The sequence below is a fragment of the Pteronotus mesoamericanus genome, unplaced genomic scaffold (genome assembly GCF_021234165.1).
Source record: "Pteronotus mesoamericanus isolate MK-2021 breed Mesoamerican mustached bat unplaced genomic scaffold, CSHL_Meso_final scaffold_85, whole genome shotgun sequence".
In the NCBI taxonomy this organism is placed as follows: Eukaryota; Metazoa; Chordata; class Mammalia; order Chiroptera; family Mormoopidae; genus Pteronotus; species Pteronotus mesoamericanus.
In genome coordinates this window covers 25,981,186-26,002,293 of record NW_026555329.1, presented here as the reverse complement: position 1 = coordinate 26,002,293, position 21,108 = coordinate 25,981,186, and the positions used below count along the sequence as shown (strand labels likewise).

The 21,108-nt window shown below is 37.5% G+C and overlaps 1 protein-coding gene across 1 annotated transcript in view; it reads left to right on the top strand.

Annotated features, from left to right (window-relative positions):
- GRM3 (glutamate metabotropic receptor 3) overlaps window positions 1-21,108 on the top strand; it is a 207,410-nt gene that overhangs the window by 168,860 nt on the left and 17,442 nt on the right. The window contains exon 4 of the mRNA XM_054563977.1: window positions 13,978-15,044. Within this exon, the coding sequence (XP_054419952.1) occupies window positions 13,978-15,044 (1,067 nt within the window). The remainder of the gene's footprint in view (window positions 1-13,977; window positions 15,045-21,108) is intronic.

Genomic DNA, 21,108 nt, shown 5'->3' with positions numbered 1-21,108 from the left:
TAGTCTCAAACCTGGGAAAAAGCTGTATACCCTATCAATCTCTGGATGATTCTCAAGGCAATTCACAGATCAGATGCTCTAAGAACTAACCTCCACCTCCAGTACTGAAACCTGTTTAGCTTTGTTAATCCAGTTTATTACTTGATCACAGAACCTTTTTTTTTTTTTTTTTTTTTTTTTGCTTAGAACATTTATTTTTACCTTCAAAGGGACAAAAAAATTTTTTTTCCCACGTTCCTAGCTGTAGCAGGGAAGCCATTTAGGCCTTCCTGCAATGGAATGATGGCAGTTATGGTGCCTTAAATATGTTTTAGGAGGGATGCGAACCAGGAATAAAGGGAGAGAGACTGGGTACAGAAAAGCCAGCTAAGAAGCTCTCACAGTGGTCCGTAGTGATAATAATGGCCCTTATTACATAGCACTCACTATATGCCAGGCATCACTTGAGGTACTGTTCGTATTGTACACATTGTAATGAGAACCAGAATTAGGGTAAAAGCAGCAACCAATATCCAGTTTGGGGGCAAAGATGGGTCAGTCAGTATTCTCCACCCTGCCCCCATCCCCAGCCTCTCAGCTTCTTCTATCTTTTTTTCCTTCTTTTTTCTTCTGTGCTCCTACCTTTGCTCTGTAACTCCAATTTGAAGGGAAACAAACGTTTGAAATTTAAATGTTGCTATTAAATCATTTTTCAAGTAACTGAGATTTATTTCCCCCTCTTTGTTGCTTGCTGCTCTTTTCTTTAAGATATGTTATAAGCTAGAACTAATGGAGAAAGTGGTTAGCCCTGCAGAAGTTTCAGGACTTTGGGATAGTGCTAAGTGCCAAATCCTACTTTCTGCATCTCTTCTCCTCGGTTACACACACATAAGAATCAACAGCGAAAAGAAAACTAATGTCAGTTTTTGTCAATAACTAAGCAAGGACCTAATCTCCCCTCCCACCTCCTCCCCAGTGCAAGCTTTCTCTGCTATTATAGCTAGAATACTGGGCAAACGCCAGAAGCCAGAAAGGTTTTGGTTTCCCACGGCCTCTGTCTAATGGCTAAGTCCCTAGAGCAGATTCCAAGCCTCCTTATCCAAACACCCATAGCATTTGTATGCATAGTGAGTGGCAGCTTTTTCCTTCACCACCTGTTGCAGGTGGAACAGAGAGTCTGGAGCAGGGTCAGAGATGCTAGGCCAGTGCCACTCTGCCTGTACAGCCTGGAGACTCGGAGTGCCAAGGTGGGCATGAAGATGTTCCCTCTGTCAGTCTACTGGACAAGAAAGAGCATCTGCCTGTCTCTCTTAATTACTGTGTTACTGCCAATTAGGGAAGAATAGTCTAGTCAGTGAATGTTAGACTCTGCAAATTTTCCTCTGGGGTAGAGAAAAATAAATTGGGAATGAATGGAAACTAAGGAGCAGAAATCCCCTTTTCATGGGATTAAGCCTAAACCACAAAGGACATCATTTTAGAAGAGCTGGACAAAACTTCTGTCCAAAATTCTTTCTCTAGAGATATCAAATTCCATCATCAGCAATGTATACATGATGGCCTTTCATATTATCCCTTGACTATGTCCTCTTCCAATATGAATATCCCTGGAAGCGGTAACATAAACAGAATCTAGTACTTCAATTGGAATTATTTTTGCTTAGGGCTACACAGGAAGGTTGGATTTGGGGAACAAGAAGGTATTTTGCTGAGAAAAAAAGGGGAAGAGGGAAAGGAGCAGAAGCGTCCCAAGTCTCTCCTGTCTACTTCATTGTAACTCATCTGCTTGAATGCTAAGCTAATGCAATTGTGTTCTCCATTGATTTCAAGGATGACTTTGATTAAAATCCTAGGTTTCTTTAGTAAAAAAAACCATAAGGAAAACATGGGAATTTAAGCAAGAAAATTATACTCATATATATAATTCTATAAAAAGTAATATTAATTTGGTGATAGAACCCTAACATATCTGTTAAGCATAACAACTATATGTTGTATAGCATATTATATAAGTATATATTACATAGTATTTAATACAGTAATGCACAATGTTGATATGTAATATGTAATGTTATATGTAGTTTATTAATATAAACATTTTAAATACTTAATATACTATACAATATAATATATAATATAGTCCAAAATTAATACATATTGTATAATTAATGTATATTTTATATAACATATATAATGACATGTAATTGTTATTTTTAAGGGCTTTGTTAAGGTTTTATCACCAAGTTAATTTTATCTACCTTATTAATTTAACCCAATTGGAGGAAGAATAAAAGTAAGACTCACATGAGCTAAAATGATTTCTGAGATTGATCAATTTCCAGGAATATCTTCTAAGAAGGAACAAAATAACCAGATTTATGATACACTTAAAACATGTATTTTTAGAATAATTCAAATTAGAAATGTTGGCACAAATTGAGGAGAAAAATTTAAAGCTATTACTTTGAATTGTCACCATATTTCTAGTGGTAAAGAAACTCAGGAAGATGAGGTTTGGAATATTTTTTAACAATGTGTGAATGTGCTCGATGACCTGACAAGGTCCATTAAAATCTTGTGGTTCAATAACACAGCCTTTCTCTGTGAAGACAGAAAACCATGCCATGCTACCGTGGTTTAGGAAAACCATGACAACTTAACAATAGACCTGCATGCTGGGAGGAGAAGTAATTTATTTTCCCTGTATTCTCTATTCCTGATACTACACAGAGAGTCAAATGCACGTCTATGCATGCGTAAGGCAAGAGAATAGAAATTAATTTGCTTCACTCATAGAATTTCAGTTACTTCATGCTAAGCTGTTGTGCTTACCTTTGGAAAGTTCATCTTGGAGGCTAAATAAAATTCTTGTTCTGCTTTTTATGTAAAGTAGTATATTGTTTGCTTAAAAATGGAAAGCTCATTTTATTATTTTTGTTACTGCGATTATGTTCTGCAGAACGTTAGCTCTGCTACTATTTTTCAAACACATTTCTGAATTGTTTGTACTGCCGACTGGCTAGAACCTCTCTGACGGGGATTTTCTCAGTCATTTTCACCTTCTGTCCATATCGCGGTTCACTCTTCTGCAGCATTTAGATCTGTAGCACAGCAGGGGAAGAGATTGAAGGGCAGAGCAATGAGAAACTTACACCTTTTTAAAGACAAGGATAGGCACTTCCACCCAACTTAGTTTTGACAAAAGCCTTCTTTTCCTGATTTTTTTTTAAATGTATGCTCTATCACTTGACATTGTCATTTGAAAACACGAGGACAAATTAAATTTCTCCTCAGAATTCATAGTTTCTTTTCACAAAATCAAAAACCTTCTGGAAGTGTTGCAAAGTCACAGCATTCTTGGGAGCTTAGGTTTGTGCTGGAGACATCCCATTAAATAGCAGAAAACTCCCACAGAGACTCCACTTAATGCTCCCCACAAACAGCTATTCTTGCTGTGAGTCTGCTCTGAAAGGGTGTATATCCATGGGTTTCACATTTTGATTCAAACAATGCCAGATTCAAAATATTCAGAAAAAAAAATCACAGAATGTTCCAAAAACGAAAACTTAAATTCGACATGTGCCAAACACTACACTGAGTACACATGAATGAAGTGACGTGTGGGCATACCTTGTTGGAGCCTACATGCAAATATTGGTTGTATGCAAATGCAATGTCATTTTAAATACATGAGGAGCCTGAGCATCTGAGGATTGTGGTATCCTTGGGGGTCCTGGAACTAGCCCCTCACAGATACCAAGGGATGACTGTATGACATGACACCTACTCCTGCTACACACAAGAAATTGCTTCTTTTTTAGAATGTGATTGACAGCAAGGAGGCATCCAACAGAGTTGACTGATTCTGCAAAAGCGAACAAAAGGAAACCCATGGAGATCAGTATAAAATGGGGTGCGTAGTAGAGGTGGGGTAAAGTGGGAATAGGGTTTAGTAAAGCTGTTGATGAATATGAAAAAGTGAGGGTTTTGAAAGAGAATATGGAAGGGAGTATGTAAGCTGGAAATTACTCTTGAGAGAAAAAACAAACTAGGTAACAGTAACCTCCACATGGCAACACCATAAAGAATTAATCTCGCGTGGGGGTTTGAATTTATAAAGAGGTTTGGGATTATCAAAATATTTCTAAAAATTCAAACGTTTATTACCCCAGACCATGGTGTCTCAATCGTGGCACTATTGACACTTCGGACTGGATAATTGTTTATTGCAAGGGTGTGTTCTGTGCATTATAGAATAATTAACCACACCTCAATCCTCTATTTACCCACTAGACACCAGTGGAGGTCCCCACCCTGAATCATGACAACTAAAAGTATCTCTATACATTGCCAGCTGTTTTCTGAATCACCCCTGGCTGGAACCACTGGCCTAGACCGATGGCTTTTAACATGGCCTGCATAGTGATATAGTGAACTAACAAAATACAAGTACAAAGGCCCATTTCCCAAGACTGATATTTAATTGGTCTTTGGTATAGCTATTACATGTTTTTTAAATTTGTGAGATGATGCTATTCAGTCTGTTAAATATTATAATAATCACTTTAGAAAACAATTAGTGAATGCCTACTATGTGCCCAGCATTGCCTTAGATGATGAGAATACAAAGATAAATGAGACATTGTCCTTGGTCTAGAGATGCGTAGGCCCGTTGAGAGATGAACATACAGTGGATACTTTTCTGGTATGTTGTAGTCAGTGTCCCTGAAGTTAAATGTACAAGATACTTTGTCAGCATAGAGAAAGAGCTTGTAGCTTAATGGCACAATGTTTGAAATAGCACTGCATTTCCACCATAATGGCTAAAATTCAAAGGTGGCAATATTAAAGTAGTAAAGCAACCAGATTCACATACACAGTACACACAACCAGATTCACATACATGTACACACATCCATGCACGTGCACACACACACACAGTGGAAATGCACTCGTTATAGGAATAGTCATAGCAGCAGATAGGAGATGTTCCCAGTGCCTCACCCAAATCCCTTTAGCACTCACTATTCTCATACATGCCAATGACTCTCTACTAGGGAGCTTTCTCTGGCCACCAGAGCTTGCTCTGTCTGTACCTAGAGCAGCCAAAAATGCCATGACATCACCACCCCAGAGCAGCCATCAGCCAATGGTAAGTAAGAGCTGTCGCAGCCAAGCTAGTGAGTAAGCTGGGACATGCTGTCCCAGCTCCCATTCGATGCGATCTCCCCAGTACTCCAGTGAGAATGAGCCCACTTGTGCTCACCGATGCACTCCATAGTGGGTTCCCTCTCCTGTCTATGTCTTACTTCTCTACTCCCCCATAAACTCCCAAATCAACTTCTTGAACACAAATCTATGTCTTGAAGTTTGTTTCTGGGATAACCCTGCTAAAGACACAGCGTTATTCATAAAGCCTATGGACTTAAAGAAAGAATGAAAAAAGAAATGCCCACAACAGAAACGTGGCTAAAAAAATGTAGCACATCCATATAATAAAATACTATGTAACAACCAAAATGAACCGACTATAGCTTCTCATCACTACTGGAATGAATCTCACCAAAGTTAATTTTGAGCATAACATGTTAATAAAAATAATGCATATTTTATGATTACATTAATATAAAGTTCATTATCAAGCAAAGCTGGTTGGTACTAACAGGGATGATGGTGGTTACCTTTGGGGAGGAAGGAAGGGTTCACAAGAACAGGAACAAGGGAACTGGTCATGTTTCATTTCTTAACATCCATAATGTTATATGGGTATGTCCACTTCATAAAAAGTCACTTATTTTTATCCTCTCTGTATGTGTATTTCAATTCAAAGTTTTTAAAAATCTAAAATTCATCATAGGGCATGTGAGAAAGCTATAGGTTATATACCAGGGAGGGCAGCAGTTGGGGAAGAGAGGGTAGAAAAAGGTGTGATAGTTGCATTAGCTCACATTACGGAGGGCCCCCCAAACCAAAGATTCAGTGGCTGCCATGAAACTTCCAGCTAAAATAAATAAAATAAGCAAAGGAAGCCTTATCCCTGAATTAGGGGGTAGTGGGAATCAGAATCTCACTAACTTTTTTCTCACTACTATTTTTGTCTGTGCCTTGCTTCCATATTCATCATTCTGAGGGTAAATTGTTTCTTTCAGAGCTGCCTTGAGTGCTGAAAATTTCAGCAATAATATGTAGAATCTACAGAAGGAAACAAATAAAGTGTATAATGAAGCATTAGAAAAATTAGCCATGCTAACTTTTCAGAACTAAAGAGAGTTCTTTTCAAAAGTCATAATGCAGTTTAAAAAAAAAAAAGCCGTGCTCTGGCAATAGCTTTTCTCACACATTCACTTTCACTGCGCACCTTGGTACTTATCAAGTCTTTTTCATAGGTGAGAGTCAGCATCCAAGGCATCTAGGTGGTCCTTTGCCCCAGCAGCCCTGCCCTTTTAGTAAAAAACTGTGGAAATGCACCAGCAATTTTCTTCCTAATTGGTAGGTAAATTAATTACTGGTAGCCAAGGATTCATTATTATTCTTTCCTATCTGTCCACTGCATGGTGCTTATAAAAGATTTTGTTTGTTCTAGTCAAAGGATTTTGATGTTTTTACCTCTTGACCTCTAAAAGATCTTTCAAGAGAGGTACCATTTTCTGTCTTCTCATCTGTGTCTTTATTCCAATTCATCAAATTAGTTCATAGAAACCTCAGTGAGAGCCTGGTTGTAAAATGTTGTAAAACCAGAGCCATATTGCTATCAGGAGCTTTCGTAATCTTCATTAGTATTTATGAACGTGAACCCAGGCAGTGGCAGTTATGCTTCCATTACTGAAAGCCTGTTAACGGTCCCATTATTGTCTTACCTTAATTGGACTTCTGTCTGAGAGGAAAAAAAAAATAAAGAGCCGATCTAATTTTCTCTTGCCATTGACCTGTGGTGTCTGTAAGGCATAGACTCGCCTCATCTCTACCAGGTGGGCTCTAGGATGGCTGGTCATCTAGATATTAAACTTCTCAAGTGAATCCATTTGAAACTGGGGTCAGAACATACTGGATAATGAGGTAAACTGGGAAGCCATCCTCCTGACTTGAGGCCACATCAGGCTCCTTCTGAAAAGCAGGGACCTAATCTTGAGGAACTAGTGTAATGAGGGGCTTTAAATTAGATTTTGGAGGAGGTTGTAAGTCCTTTTGCAAAAAATTCCACCATCTTTCCAGTTCTTTCTTCTCCCTTTAGTTTGGGTTTTTCATGCTGCTGCAACTACAAAGGGTGAAGTGATTTGTTTTTTCCATCTCCCACAATGCTCACTCCCCTACTGAGACTCAACCCGAGAAATGGGAAACTCCCCAGAGTTTCCTTATTCTGAGGAAACTGATCTCCAAAGACCCATGGCGCTAGTTCACTGGACTGTAACTATTTCCCAGGTGAGCCATTTCACTTAGAGGTAACTCTGCAGATATTGGGAATGGGGCAGGATCGATCCCCTAGGGCTTCAAGTTTCCCTGTCACTTGAAGTCACTCCAGCAGCACCTGAAAAAAAGCTTGGTTTTCTTTCCTGCCTCCTCACTACCCAGACCAGTCATATTTGGAGTATTGCACACGTGAGGAATATTTCTTTTATTGTTTCTCATTCTAATCTAGACACAGCAACCATTTATTCCCAAGCTGAAGGTCAGGGCACTTCCGCTGACAATGGATCTTTCTTTAGAATTTATAATGCACTTATTTAAAGTATCACTTTAATGTGTCTTATGTATTTACATGATTTAGACTCTAGACCATATTTTGATAGATATTTAACAAAACAAACTTAAAAGTAAATTTATATTAAAAATCATAATTCTACCAAAAGTATGATTTGTTCACCACCCACATATCAAGCACTTGTTATATTTGCAGCAGTCCCATTTTCATAATTTACTTTGCAAACTGTTCTGTCTGACCTTGCTCAATTATTCCTTACACTTTTTAAATTTTATAATTTTTTATTTTTAACAAAATAGGACATGCACATAATTCTTACATTCAACAAGCTTGTAAAAAAAGAGCAACAATTTCTTGCTTCATCCTTTCTTAGGCAAAGTCCATTCACTTTGACTCTTGATAATGTTCTCCCTCTATTTTCTCAGTCTTTCTGGAACCTGTTGATTGAATGTTGAAATTTCACAGAACATTCTCTAATTTTCCCATTTTATTTTCTACTTTCCATCTTAGTATTTTTGACAAATTTATCTTTCAATTCTCATATTGAAATTCTCTTTCTCCTACTTCATTTCCAAAAGTTCATTCTTGTTCTCTGAATGTTCCTTTCTGAGAATATACCATACCTAACTCATAGATGCAACATCTTCTCTTGTCTCTCTGAGCACATTATTGTTTTAAAGCTTTTATTTTGCCCCTGCATTGTCTCTATTTACTTAAACGCCTGGTAATCCTGAATTGTCAATTTATGTTTTCATTTTTTATTAGTATGTTTTGAATAGGTAATACATTCATATGCTTCAAATGCAAAAGGTATATGAGAATTCGTTAAAATTTTTTCTCCCAATTTTGCCATGAATCTGCTCATTTCTCATCTCTTGTTCATTGGTAACCACAACTCCTGGGCATTCTTCCATGGACATTTTCTTTTATGCACATAAAAGAAAAAAAGGATAGATTCTTCTATTTTTCCTATTTACATAAAAGATAACATGTTAAATGTTATATTAAGTGTACTGTATTACGCCTTGCTTTTTACAGATAACAATGTGACTTTTAGATTTTTTTTTTGTAGTTCTATGATATGGGGCACATAGGATGCTTTCTCCTTTTCCTGGCTGTATAGTATTCCATTTTATTATTGATCATCTCCAATTTTTTTTCTATTATCAACAATTCTGCAATAAACATGGTAAAGACCTCATTTCACACATATGGAAGTGTATTTTTAGGTTGCATTCCACAAACTGGAGTTGCAAAGTCAAAAATTACATGCATTTGTAATTTTGAGAACTTTTGTCAAGTTGTCCTCCATTGGAAGCATACCATCTTAACTATCCACCAGCAGTGTGAGGGAGGTTTTACTTCAGAGGGCCTCATTAACAAAACACATGTACAAATACTAAATAGTTTTACTTTGTGTATTAGTTTTCTGTTGTCTTTTTAAAAATTATCACAAACTTAGTCACTTAAATCAACATAAATTCAACAAAATATAATTTACTACCTAAAATTTCTGGAAGTTATTTTCAAATTGATCCAAAATAGATCACAATGAGCACCATGTACAAAATTCTAGCCCATTTTGGACCTACTTACAGATATCTCATATATCTCCATTGGCTTTTTCATGTATTTATGAGTCAGTATCACTTCGTTTTAATGATTGTAGCTTTCTAATATATATTAATATCTGATATTGCTAATGCCCCATCACTGCTCTTGTTTTTCTGGCCCTAGTCTTACTGACTCATTTTTCCATATGAACTTTGAGATCAACTTGTTTAGTTTTTGAAAAGTTGATATTTTTATTAAAATTTATTATTTGTATATGATTATTATTAAAATCAACTAAGAGAGAATCGAATCCTATCCAAGAACATATGTCTCTTTTCATTGCTTCTAGCATTCTTTTCTTTCATTAGTGTTCATATAGGTCTTTGACAGACTTTCATTAAATTTATCCTGAGTTTTTTAATTGTCTTTACGTCATTTCAGTGGAGTATTTTCATTCTCATTATAATTTGTATATAAACTATTTTTCCAATATATCATAGCAAATCTCTTAGCATTCATTATATCAACACAAGCAATTGATTATAACTATATCCCCAATCTCCAAACATGATAGGAAGAATAAATCTGCATAAGTCCCCTAGAATTATTTAATACATTTTATTTGTGTTTAGTCTATCCTCACATTTTAATTTTTTAGTACTTTTACTATGCAATGCTAAGTCATACAAAGAATATTCTCAATTCAAACAATTTATAAAGCACAACAACAAAATAATTATCCGTGAAAACCACTCCATCCAAACAAGATACAGAATATAATAAGCTGGTGTCTACGTCTGTGCTGTCCTCAAAGCTGCCCCTCTGCATCCATCTCCGATGCAATATCCTGAACTTTGTTGTCATTATTCATTTGTTTTTTTAAAGTGTATCACTTTTGTATGTATTTCTAAATGACATGTTTAGTTTTGTTTGCCTTAGAACATTATAAAAGTAGAATCACATAGACTTTTCATACAATATTGTTTCTAAAATACATTCATCTTCCTTTCTGTCACTTTTGTTCATTTAATTTCACAACAGTATAATACTCTGAATAATCCACCAGATGATTTTTGAATGCTGTTGGAAATTGACACTGTTTCCAGTTGTTTCCCCTCTTGTACACAGTACTAACAACATTCATCTCTGTGTTTTTGGTACATATGTGTAAAAATTTTTCTGGGGTATACACATAACAATGTGATTTCTGGGTCATAAATATGCAAATATTTAATTATAATACCAAATTGTATGCTCCACACCCTTGTGTATGAGTTCCCTTAGCTCTATTTTAAGAATGTGCAAAATTTTTATGGAATGCATTATATTGTAAATATTTTAGGACTATACAATACTACTGCAACTGCTCAACTCTACTGTTGTAGTGGAAAAGTAGCCATAGATAATATGTTAACAAATGAGTAAGGCCATGTTCCAGTAAAACTATATTTGCAAAATAGGCAATAGGCCGAATTTGGCCCATGCACTATAGTTTTCCAGCTCTTTCTCTATATTAATGTTGATACTTCATATTTTTATATTTTTAATAGCAAATACTTAATGGCCAATATTTTAGCAAAAAAACAAAAAAAAAGATAAAGCACATGTGACAAAATGTTAACAAATAGTTAATTCTCGGTGATTCCAATGTTATTATGTCCATATACTTCTTTTTCATAGTTTTTGTAGGTTTGAAATTTTTCAAAATAAAAGGACAGGAAAGCAAAAACTGTTGAAAAGTCTAACTATATTCTGCCCTTCTCTTTTAAAATAGCCTCATGATGAATAGTGGCAACATTATGTAAAAAAGCCAAATCTAAAGTTCTTACTTAGGATCTTCAAAAAATTTATTAATGCTCAACATTTTCAAGCAATTAAGAAAAAACAGGAATTGAAACATTATTACTATATTTTCAGGAGTAGGAGTAAATATCAGAGTTCTTTTGTTATATCAAATGAAGCTTGTTTATTCTATGCTTAGAAAAACTGCATTAAAATTTAGGGATTCCTTTTATATATTACAAATAAGTAAAATGTTGACTATTTTGACACATTTTACATCAAGTGTAAGAACCTCAGATGTGGTATTAACTTTGTTCTTCGTAACTAGACAAACGGTTTCCCCCAATATTCCATTGATGATATTAGATGATTTCCAGAAAAAGACTTGTAAAATATTTTATATTCACAGTGTTTATGCTGTTAATTAGCTTACATACCAACAATCTTATCAATAATCCCTCTCCAGCTCAGAACACACAAAACAATCAGTTTTCTCACCTATTAAATATATGACTTTTAAGAAACTATACATTCAAGAACAGTTGTGAAAATAATGACAAATTTAAATGAAAGATATAAAACATATTTCTTTTACAGATATTTTCCTGAAAAGCTAATCACATCAACTGAACATTGGTGGAGATTGATTGTGTTGTAGAGTAAAATAACACATCTGAAATTCTTATACTTAATGTAAAATGTGTTAAAATACTCAACATTTTACTTACTTGTTACATGCAGAGTGCTTAAAATTCTTAATGAAATTTTTCTAAGCATAGACTAAACAAATTTAGTTTTACAGTGACATAAGAATTCTGATATTGATTCCTACTCCTGAAAATATAGCAATAATGTTTCAACTCCTCTGTTCACTTGTCCTAGCAGATATTAAAGCATAGCAGAAAGCTGGTATAGATGCAAAAAGATTATCCTGATGTGGCAGTAGATCCAGAGAAAGAGCAAATAACAGAGAATTGAATATCATGCAGTTTAATATTTGGCAAGTGTCATAAATCAGAAATGATCAATTTAATTAGTATTTTTATATCACCTTATATTTTTCATTTATATTATAATTTACAGATTAAGGAACAGAGTTGGAAAGTTTAATTTACCTAAGGATTTGTGACTATTAAAAGACATAGATGAGAATCACACATAATTCATCTAAACCAGAAATGAACTCATCCACTATATCATTCTGTCTCACGATGAACTTGAGTACAGACACACACGGACAGATGTGATGGGTTTGGTAAATTTGGCAGAAAGCTAGGTAGAGGTTAGTAAAGACAAATGGCAGATGAGATAACAAGATCACTGCGAGAGAAAAATCATCATAATTGAGGAATAAATGTGGCATACCGGACTACATTTACTAACAGCCTTTCTATGCAGTATGAAATGTTACTGTAAACCACCCAGCCTAGCCCTCTAGGGACACCTATGGGTCCTAGGCAGGAGGAGACTATTTGGAAAAACATGAAGTTTTATTTCACAAAGGACCCAAGTAACTCATTGAGGGATACTTTTCCTCCATAAAATAACCAGACCCAAAAACAATAAGATGTTTCCCACTGGGTGAAACAGCATGAGCCCCAGACATGTGGAACAGAGCTCAAAGCCAGCAAATACCAAGTGTAAGAAATTTCAGTGTCCTCCAAATTCCACTTTCTCGTATCATAGTAGGTTTGTAACTGGGCACACTAGAAATAGGTATACTGCTTCGCATTCTCCTTCCTCTCCCACTGGATAGACGCGGATGGAGAAGAGGCTCTAGAAATAGGTACGGCTTCAACATACAAGGAACCCAGGTTCCTGAATCAGCATGTGGAGGAGAGACACTCACTGACAAAGGCCTTACATTGCTGCACGAGGCAGAAGTAAAATTCCATTGTGTTTAAGTCATTAAAAAATGTTGGGTCTATTCATCAATACGGGCAAGGCTATTCCGACTAATAAAGTATGTCTGTACATCATGTAGAGAGAAGCAACATTCTTCTACATCTAAGGAAAGAGTAAAGTTTGGCAGTGCAAAACAATACGTACACAGTAGCTCAGAGTAGGGAACATCAAATTGGTGATCAGAATGGCAGCAGATATTGGCAAGAGAGACATAATGAGCAGCAGCTGGAACAGAGGAAACATAGATGCCTACAGAGCTGCTGCTTAAGGGGCTCAGCGCGCCAAGAAAGGGCAAGGCTGAGCACAGATCATTTGACTGAGGGCCACTGACCCTTTACCATTAGGAAGAAACTTTCAAACATAGTTACCTTCCATCTTCATACTGTTGGTGCCTTGCCTTAACAATATTCAGGTAATATGTGTTCATGTGGACAGGAGCATGCTACACACACCCACACACACGCACACGGACACACACACGTATATGTGTAGTCAGAATGAATAAACTCCAAAACATGACAATATTAGCATCCCTGTTGAATCATTTGAACTGTTTAAAAGATGCATTTTTTCATTTTGAAGAAGAAAAATCCTTATAGTTGTATATTTTCATGAAAATAGTTAAGTGGCTGTACATAAATAAATATGTAATAAGGATGAGATTCAAAGTTTTGTCCAATTCCTATTGTGAAATCTTTCAAGAAATGAATATTTACCCACCACAGAGACCGTGACCACATGTCTGGCCGTTCTGTTGTACGGTAAGCTCCTGGGAAGGCTGGCACCGTACTGTGCTCATGACCATCACTGGCACTGGCCCCACAGGAGGCACTGAGGAATGTTCAGTGAGTGAGTTTAGGAACCCACGCGTACTCTAGTAGCTTTTGATATGTAAATTCAATGGTAATAACTGATACATTCTTTCACTCTTGGAATCCCCATTCTCTGTTATTTCAGTTTTGCTAAAGTATATGACAAAGTAATTGACTGATCACTCCTCAGACACCTAAACAGTGTTCTTTTTCTTTTTTTCCTTTCTTTCACTTTACGTGTCATAGCTCCATTCAACCCAAATCAGGGTGCGGATAGCATTGTCAAGTTTGACACTTTTGGAGATGGAATGGGACGATACAACGTGTTCAATTTCCAGTATGTGGGTGGCAAGTATTCCTACTTGAAGGTCGGTCACTGGGCAGAAACCTTATCACTAGATGTCGACTCCATCCACTGGTCCCGGAACTCAGTCCCCACTTCCCAGTGCAGTGACCCCTGTGCCCCCAATGAAATGAAGAATATGCAGCCGGGGGATGTCTGCTGCTGGATCTGCATCCCCTGCGAGCCCTACGAATACCTGGCTGATGAGTTTACCTGTACGGACTGCGGCCTCGGGCAGTGGCCCACGGCAGACCTGTCTAGCTGCTTTGACCTCCCTGAGGACTACATCAAGTGGGAAGATGCCTGGGCCATTGGTCCAGTCACCATCGCCTGCCTGGGTTTTGCGTGCACATGCATGGTTGTGACTGTTTTTATCAAGCACAACAACACACCCTTGGTCAAAGCTTCAGGCCGAGAGCTCTGCTACATCTTGCTGTTTGGGGTTGGTCTCTCATATTGCATGACCTTCTTCTTCATTGCCAAGCCGTCACCCGTCATCTGCGCGTTGCGCCGACTGGGACTGGGGACCTCCTTCGCTATCTGTTACTCAGCCCTGCTGACCAAAACAAACTGCATTGCCCGCATCTTTGATGGGGTAAAGAATGGCGCTCAGAGGCCAAAATTCATCAGCCCAAGTTCTCAGGTTTTCATCTGCCTGGGTCTGATACTGGTGCAAATTGTGGTAGTGTCTGTGTGGCTCATCCTGGAGACTCCAGGCACCAGGCGGTACACCATTCCAGAGAAGCGGGAAACAGTCATCTTAAAATGCAACGTCAGAGATTCCAGCATGTTGATCTCACTTACCTACGATGTGGTCCTGGTGATCTTATGCACTGTGTATGCCTTCAAAACGCGGAAGTGCCCAGAGAATTTCAATGAAGCCAAGTTCATTGGTTTTACCATGTACACCACATGCATCATCTGGCTGGCCTTTCTCCCTATATTTTATGTGACATCAAGTGACTACAGAGTAAGTTTTTGAATGGTTTCTTCTTTTCCTTCTTCTTTTGTCCTGCCAATGTTTTGTTATGAAGGATTTAAAATAGACTCCTTTTATTTCAGCTCAGCAATTAGGTAGGTAATTACTAATGCCATGATGAACCACCATATTATATATGGAAGTGAATTCACTGTGTTTTAGAAGCATTTAATTAGTTTCTTCTATGTGTGAAGCATTGTGCTAGGCACAGAGAGAAAGAGAAATGTAAATGCACGGTCACTCAAGCATTTTATAATCTAGTGGGAGAAAATGTAATATATACACATACCCCTAAAACTTTTAATTAAATTTAGAAAGTGAATGATAAGGAAATAAGACATAAACCACTAAAAGCCTTGAGAGTACTTCAAATTAGACACAAGAGGACCTGGCTACCACAGATGGATGTATAAATTAAAATAGGCTTATAACATTAAGCCGGGATCAGTTTAAAGATCTAAAAACTTGCACTCAAGCTTCATGTTAATTTGTTATACCTTTCCTATAACTTTAGTTCCTGTAGACATGAGGAGTATATACATCATCCTTGAACTAGTTATAATTTTTACTGTATGTATACAAGGAAACTAATTAACTCATTATTCATATAGTATTTAGTAATATATAGTTCAAAATTTGTGGGCTTCAATATAATTACCATCTCCTCTGAAAGAAATATCATCATTGCATCATAATTTCTCAAATTGTTGAAACCCTCCATCAGTTGCTTTGCTCTTATAATTCTGATTTTAATATATTCCAATGAGTAAATATAAGAAATTCTTTCTCTTGAGGCAATTGGATCTTATTCTCTATATTTCTCCAGTTGTCACAGATGAAAGGTCTCCAAAAGCATAATGGTTTCCTTGCTGCACCATGATTTCACAAAAAGAAGTGACTATGCAGGCTGTAACTGTCCCCCAATCTTCTGTTTATCAGCAATTCCTCCATTACCAAAATCTTGAATGTTGCAGCTCAAAAAAAAAAGACAAAGCTATTTAAAGGATGGGATCAAGAGACTGGAAATACTTAATGTATCTAGTCTGCTAACCCATTCACAGCCTGTGACTAAAACTTATGGACCACATTAAAGCAAGAGCAAGAAAATTAAAGAACATAAGTTCAATGCAGGGGTAATGTCTGGGTTTTTAAGACTACCTATTAAAAATTTTGAAAATTTGTCAGAAAAGAAAACAGAACTGAAACAGCAAAATCAAAGGTCAGATTATGTGAACCACAGGGAAGCGTGAAGCTTTAGAGTTTGGGTATTAAAATAGAGAACCACAGTTACTGTATTTTAATGTCTCCATTTTTATCTTTTGTCTTCATGTACACATTCACACCTCTAGACCTATAAGGATTTTTTTTTTAATTCTTAGGAAATACCCTTAGCAGATGTGATTTGGGTTACTGGAACTGCAAAATAGTTATTATTATTTTATCCTGGATATATGAACCTTAATTCTCATTAAAGTAATTACAAAATGAACATAAAACACTACTGAGAATAAACAGATAGCATTATAAAAATTTAATCTGATTGAATGAATTAATATTTATTTCTAAAACACACACCAAAAAAGTGACTTTTTTCCTTTAACATGATAGCAGTGCAGATCAGCTGACTAAATGGAATTAGCTGAAGATCCCCGAAGTTTTACCACATGACAGAAGTCCTTAGGCCAATGGGGCAGAAGGTGTTGGGTTGGGTGTTTTAAGTTCCATGCTAATGAAGACAATACAATCACAGCAAGATCATCGGACGCCTCAGTTACTCCTTACAAACAATGCCAGTCTTAAATTTATAAAAGAAATGAGAAGGTTGACTGGAGCTCCTAACATGGTAGTTTTCAAGTTGGACTGCACATTGAATCAACTGCATGCTTTAAAAAATTATATTGATACGTGGGGCACAGCCCAAGAGATTCTGATTTAGTTGGCCTGATCTGCAGCCTAGACGCCAGGATTTTTCAAAGCCTCCCTAGTGACTCTCATTTGTAACCAAGATTGAAAACCACTGCTCTAATGAATCACATGCTCCTGTTGTTGCACAGATGTCTTTAGTTTGGCCTGCACGATTTTGAAATCCTTTGAAATATTTTTCAAAGTTAGAAAATTGAGAAATGTTATGTAAATATCCAGATTCTTGGCTTCCCTTATCAAAGTAAAACAAGTAGACTCAAATTCCTACATGCAGTAATTAGCTGGATCAGAGCAGCGCCTGTGCCCCTAGACAGGGCACTGTCGTTCCTGTTGCTCTCCCTGCCGCCAGTCCCTGAGTTCTGACACCCGGCCCTCTTCCGCTATGAATCTGCATGGACCCTATAAGCATTGGAACTTGGGACTTTTGTTCTAGAAATTCCAGAACAAGACTGAGATTTTAAATTTCCCGCAGGGAAACCATGTGGCTCAGATAGAATCAGCAGCATTAGAAAAGTACCTGATAATTGAAAGGCGGCTACAAGGAATTTGGGCATCAAACAGTCAGCCGGGTTTATGACTACGTACTTTGCCACCCATTGTGAGTTATAAATAAATATAAAGCATGATTTCAATCTTCAAAAATCAAATCCCAGCTGGGAAAAAAATAACAAGCATGAAAGAATTCAGGATTATCGCAGAAGAGTTTGTAATTAAACTGGTGATACAATCTCTTAAATGCCCACATGTCTCAAAGAAAAATTGCATCAGTAAGAGTTTGGTCCTTCCAGGAGTACTCCTTGAAGAGGTGGGAGTTCACCCTGTACCTTGGTGAGCAAGTGCAATTGCAGTAGTTGGAGAATATAGGGCAGATAAGGAATATTCCTGAGGCAAGACAGCAATGGACCAAGCAGAACATAGTAATACTGATCATACTCAAGTGGAAAATGGGTTCGGGGGACCTTGTGAGAAGCTAATGAGAATTGCCAACTTGGTCAGATTGTACCAAGCAGAGGAATTCGTTTACATAGTGTTTAAAGGCTTTGAGTTCTTGCATTTTTAAAATTTGCCTTGTTTTCTTTTGTTTGGTTGTTTGTTCAAACAAAAAGTGACATGATGTAAAGGGTAAGAGGGAAAAAAAGGAATGAAACTTTCCTGATCAACTCTGAGATCTTACTGTGCTACATGCTCTGCATACGTGAGTGCACAGGTCCTCATTAGCACCCTGGGAAGCGAATTTTATTATCCACTGAGAAGATGAGTAAACAAACTCAGAGGATAATTAATTTCCCAGGTGGCACAGGTAAGGAAATAGTAGGACATGTTTTTCAGACCCGAACGCATGCCTTCCACATTACACCACAAGCTTATCTATCTGTAATATGGAAGCTGGATTTAGAAGAGCAGAGACTAGAACAACCAGAACTAATTGAAGCTATTACAGACATCTGAGACAAAGAAGCAAGAACTTGGGTAAAAATCCAAAAATTCAAAGGATCTTTGAGACCTATCCAGACCACCTCCTTCTGTATTACAACAAAACCACCCCAGCGAGCGTAAGAATCAAATTGAGTCATCAGGGATCCAATACATAGTTTAAATGGTGTAAATAAAAACTAGGCCGTGTTTGGTTGGAAGTTACCCATAAAGGAATTAATTAATAGTAACTACTGAGTGTTTTGTTCATTCATATCTTCCAAGTATATTTGAGCACTTATTACGAGCCTTGGCGATACAGACTATCAATACAGACAAGTTCTCCTCCTTTATAACTTACAGTCTTTTGGGAAGGGCAGGGAGGAAGAGATGGAGAGTAAATAATGAATAAATTAAAAAAATGCGGGATAAGTCTTGCAGGAGTAAGTGCTATGATGGAAGGAAGAGGACACTTGGCTCCTGCAGACCTTCTCCAACTTTAATGTGCATGTAACTTACCTGGAGCTCTGGATTCAGTAAGAAAGGATAGGGCCCAGGAGTCTGGATTTCTAGCAAGATCTCAGGTGATGGAGATGCTGCTTAACAAAGGACCATCCTTTTGGTATCAAGATGCTTGACTGTTACTGGGTTTGGGACAGCTGAAGCACTTTGCCTATAGTAGGCGGAGATTTCAGAAGTGATTCCAGAATTTTGCCAAGGTCCAAATACTGATTTTCCCATGTTGACTATGTTGAAGATATTTTTAAAATATATTGAATCTCAAATTCTTTTTTTAAAAAAATGAAGGGATTAAGCAAAAAAATAATAATAATAATTCATAGACACAGACCACCGTATGATGATTACAGAGGGACAGGGGAGTGGGGGAAGGTAGAAGAGGGTAAAAGGGGATAAACAGTGATGGAAAGAGACTTGACTTGGGGTGGTGAACACAGTACAATATACAGATGATGCATTCGAATATTATAGAATTGTACACCTGAAACCTATCTAATGTTATTAACCAATGTAACCCCAAAAAGTCAATTAAAAAGAACACTTAAGTAGTGCCTTTTTAATAATACTCCACTAAAGAATGGGAAAGAGCCAGGCATGTGAATTCTATGTGCTAGACAGAAGAAAGAGCAAGGACAAACATTTTTAGGCAAAAATGTCTTAGAAAATAAAAGTGTGTGGGACCAGAGTTTAATGAGTGAATAAAAGAGTGGCTTTATATGAGAGGGAGGCAGGGGAGCTAGATCACGTTGGACTTTATAAGGCTATCCGATAGCAAAAAGTACAGATTTTATTCTATATGAAAAAGAAACCATTGAAAGATTTTAAGCAGAGGAGTTTGATAATCTCACATTGTATGATCTCATATTTTAGAAAAAAGAAATCAAGCTTCTAAAGGCAGTGTCTATATGACAGAAAGCAAAGGCAGGAGTCGGGAGGCGGGTTAGGTGGCTCTGCTCCAGTCAGAGCTGAGGCAGGATGTTAACAATGGAGAGCGAGCCGCCAAGAACTGTGAAGGGTTCTTACCTATCTTGCAATCTAACAGGTTAGGCTGCCAAAGCTTCAGGGATGCCGATAGAAGACTGGAGACTCCTGATTCATAGACAAAGGACTCTATCACTCACACCATCACTGTAATCAAAGTGTCAGCATTTTGTAGGTTCCCCAAGTCGCAATTTCTACCAGGCAATGCAAGCAGGCCAGGAGACGCCTGCATAGGCAGTGATCAGGACAGGATCTGTATTACTGATTTTCCTTTTTCCCTTAAATTAAATATGTCACAGCACAGCACAGTTACTGAGCCTGACCTCATTGAAAATGTTGGTGCTCTGTTCACCATGGGTTTCTAGCATGAAGTTTAATTTTTTTAATATTGCAATAAAATATTTGTCATGATTACTGAGTTTTTGGTGCCCCCTTAAATCTGCATTTCAAGCAAGTGCCTCGTTTGCCTCATTCTAGCCTCAGCCCTGCCTTCCCCCTATCAGGTCTGGATAGGATGGTGGCTTGGCTGTCACCAACAGAGCAATAAACCTGGGCTCTTCCCTCCTCAAAGTTTCCCAACATACTGGCTACAGTGTGTATGGACTTCAGCCACCCTTGGGAATGGCAAGACCTTGGTCCTACCCTTAAGCATCTTCCTCCTCAAAGTGGCTGAAGTCAGGGTGGAGAGTCAGGAGGAATCAGGCAGCATGGAGGGGGAGAGGAGTCCTGTGCCAATAAGCAAGGCACGTGGGCTTTCACTTTTAAGCAGCAACTACTCATGGCTCAACCAAATGAAGGTCCAGTGTTTCTGAGCACCAGAAACCCTAAATTGGATAGCAAGATCATCATTATTGTCACTATTCATTTCAATTTTGAGGACCCCTTGCCCTAGTGGCCAGAGCCAGATGCTTTCTGCCTCAGTACGTGCTTTGTGCCCTTCAGCTGACTTGGGCTTCACTTTCACAGCAGCAGCTTTTTTCAAGGAACCCATCTTAATCCAGCGCATTTGCTATCTCATCATGATAACATCTCTTAGGGTGTTGCTTGGCATTAAGATAAGGGCTAGGGAAGTGTTCCAGTGCCACAGCTGATTGCAAGGGTTTATCTAGATTTCTCTGCATCAGTTTCTCATTCTTTATTGCACCACTTTGTCAGCATTTTAAACCTAATCCAGGTCAGTAAGAGCCCAAATACTAGTCAGTGCTTTATTTACGGTTTC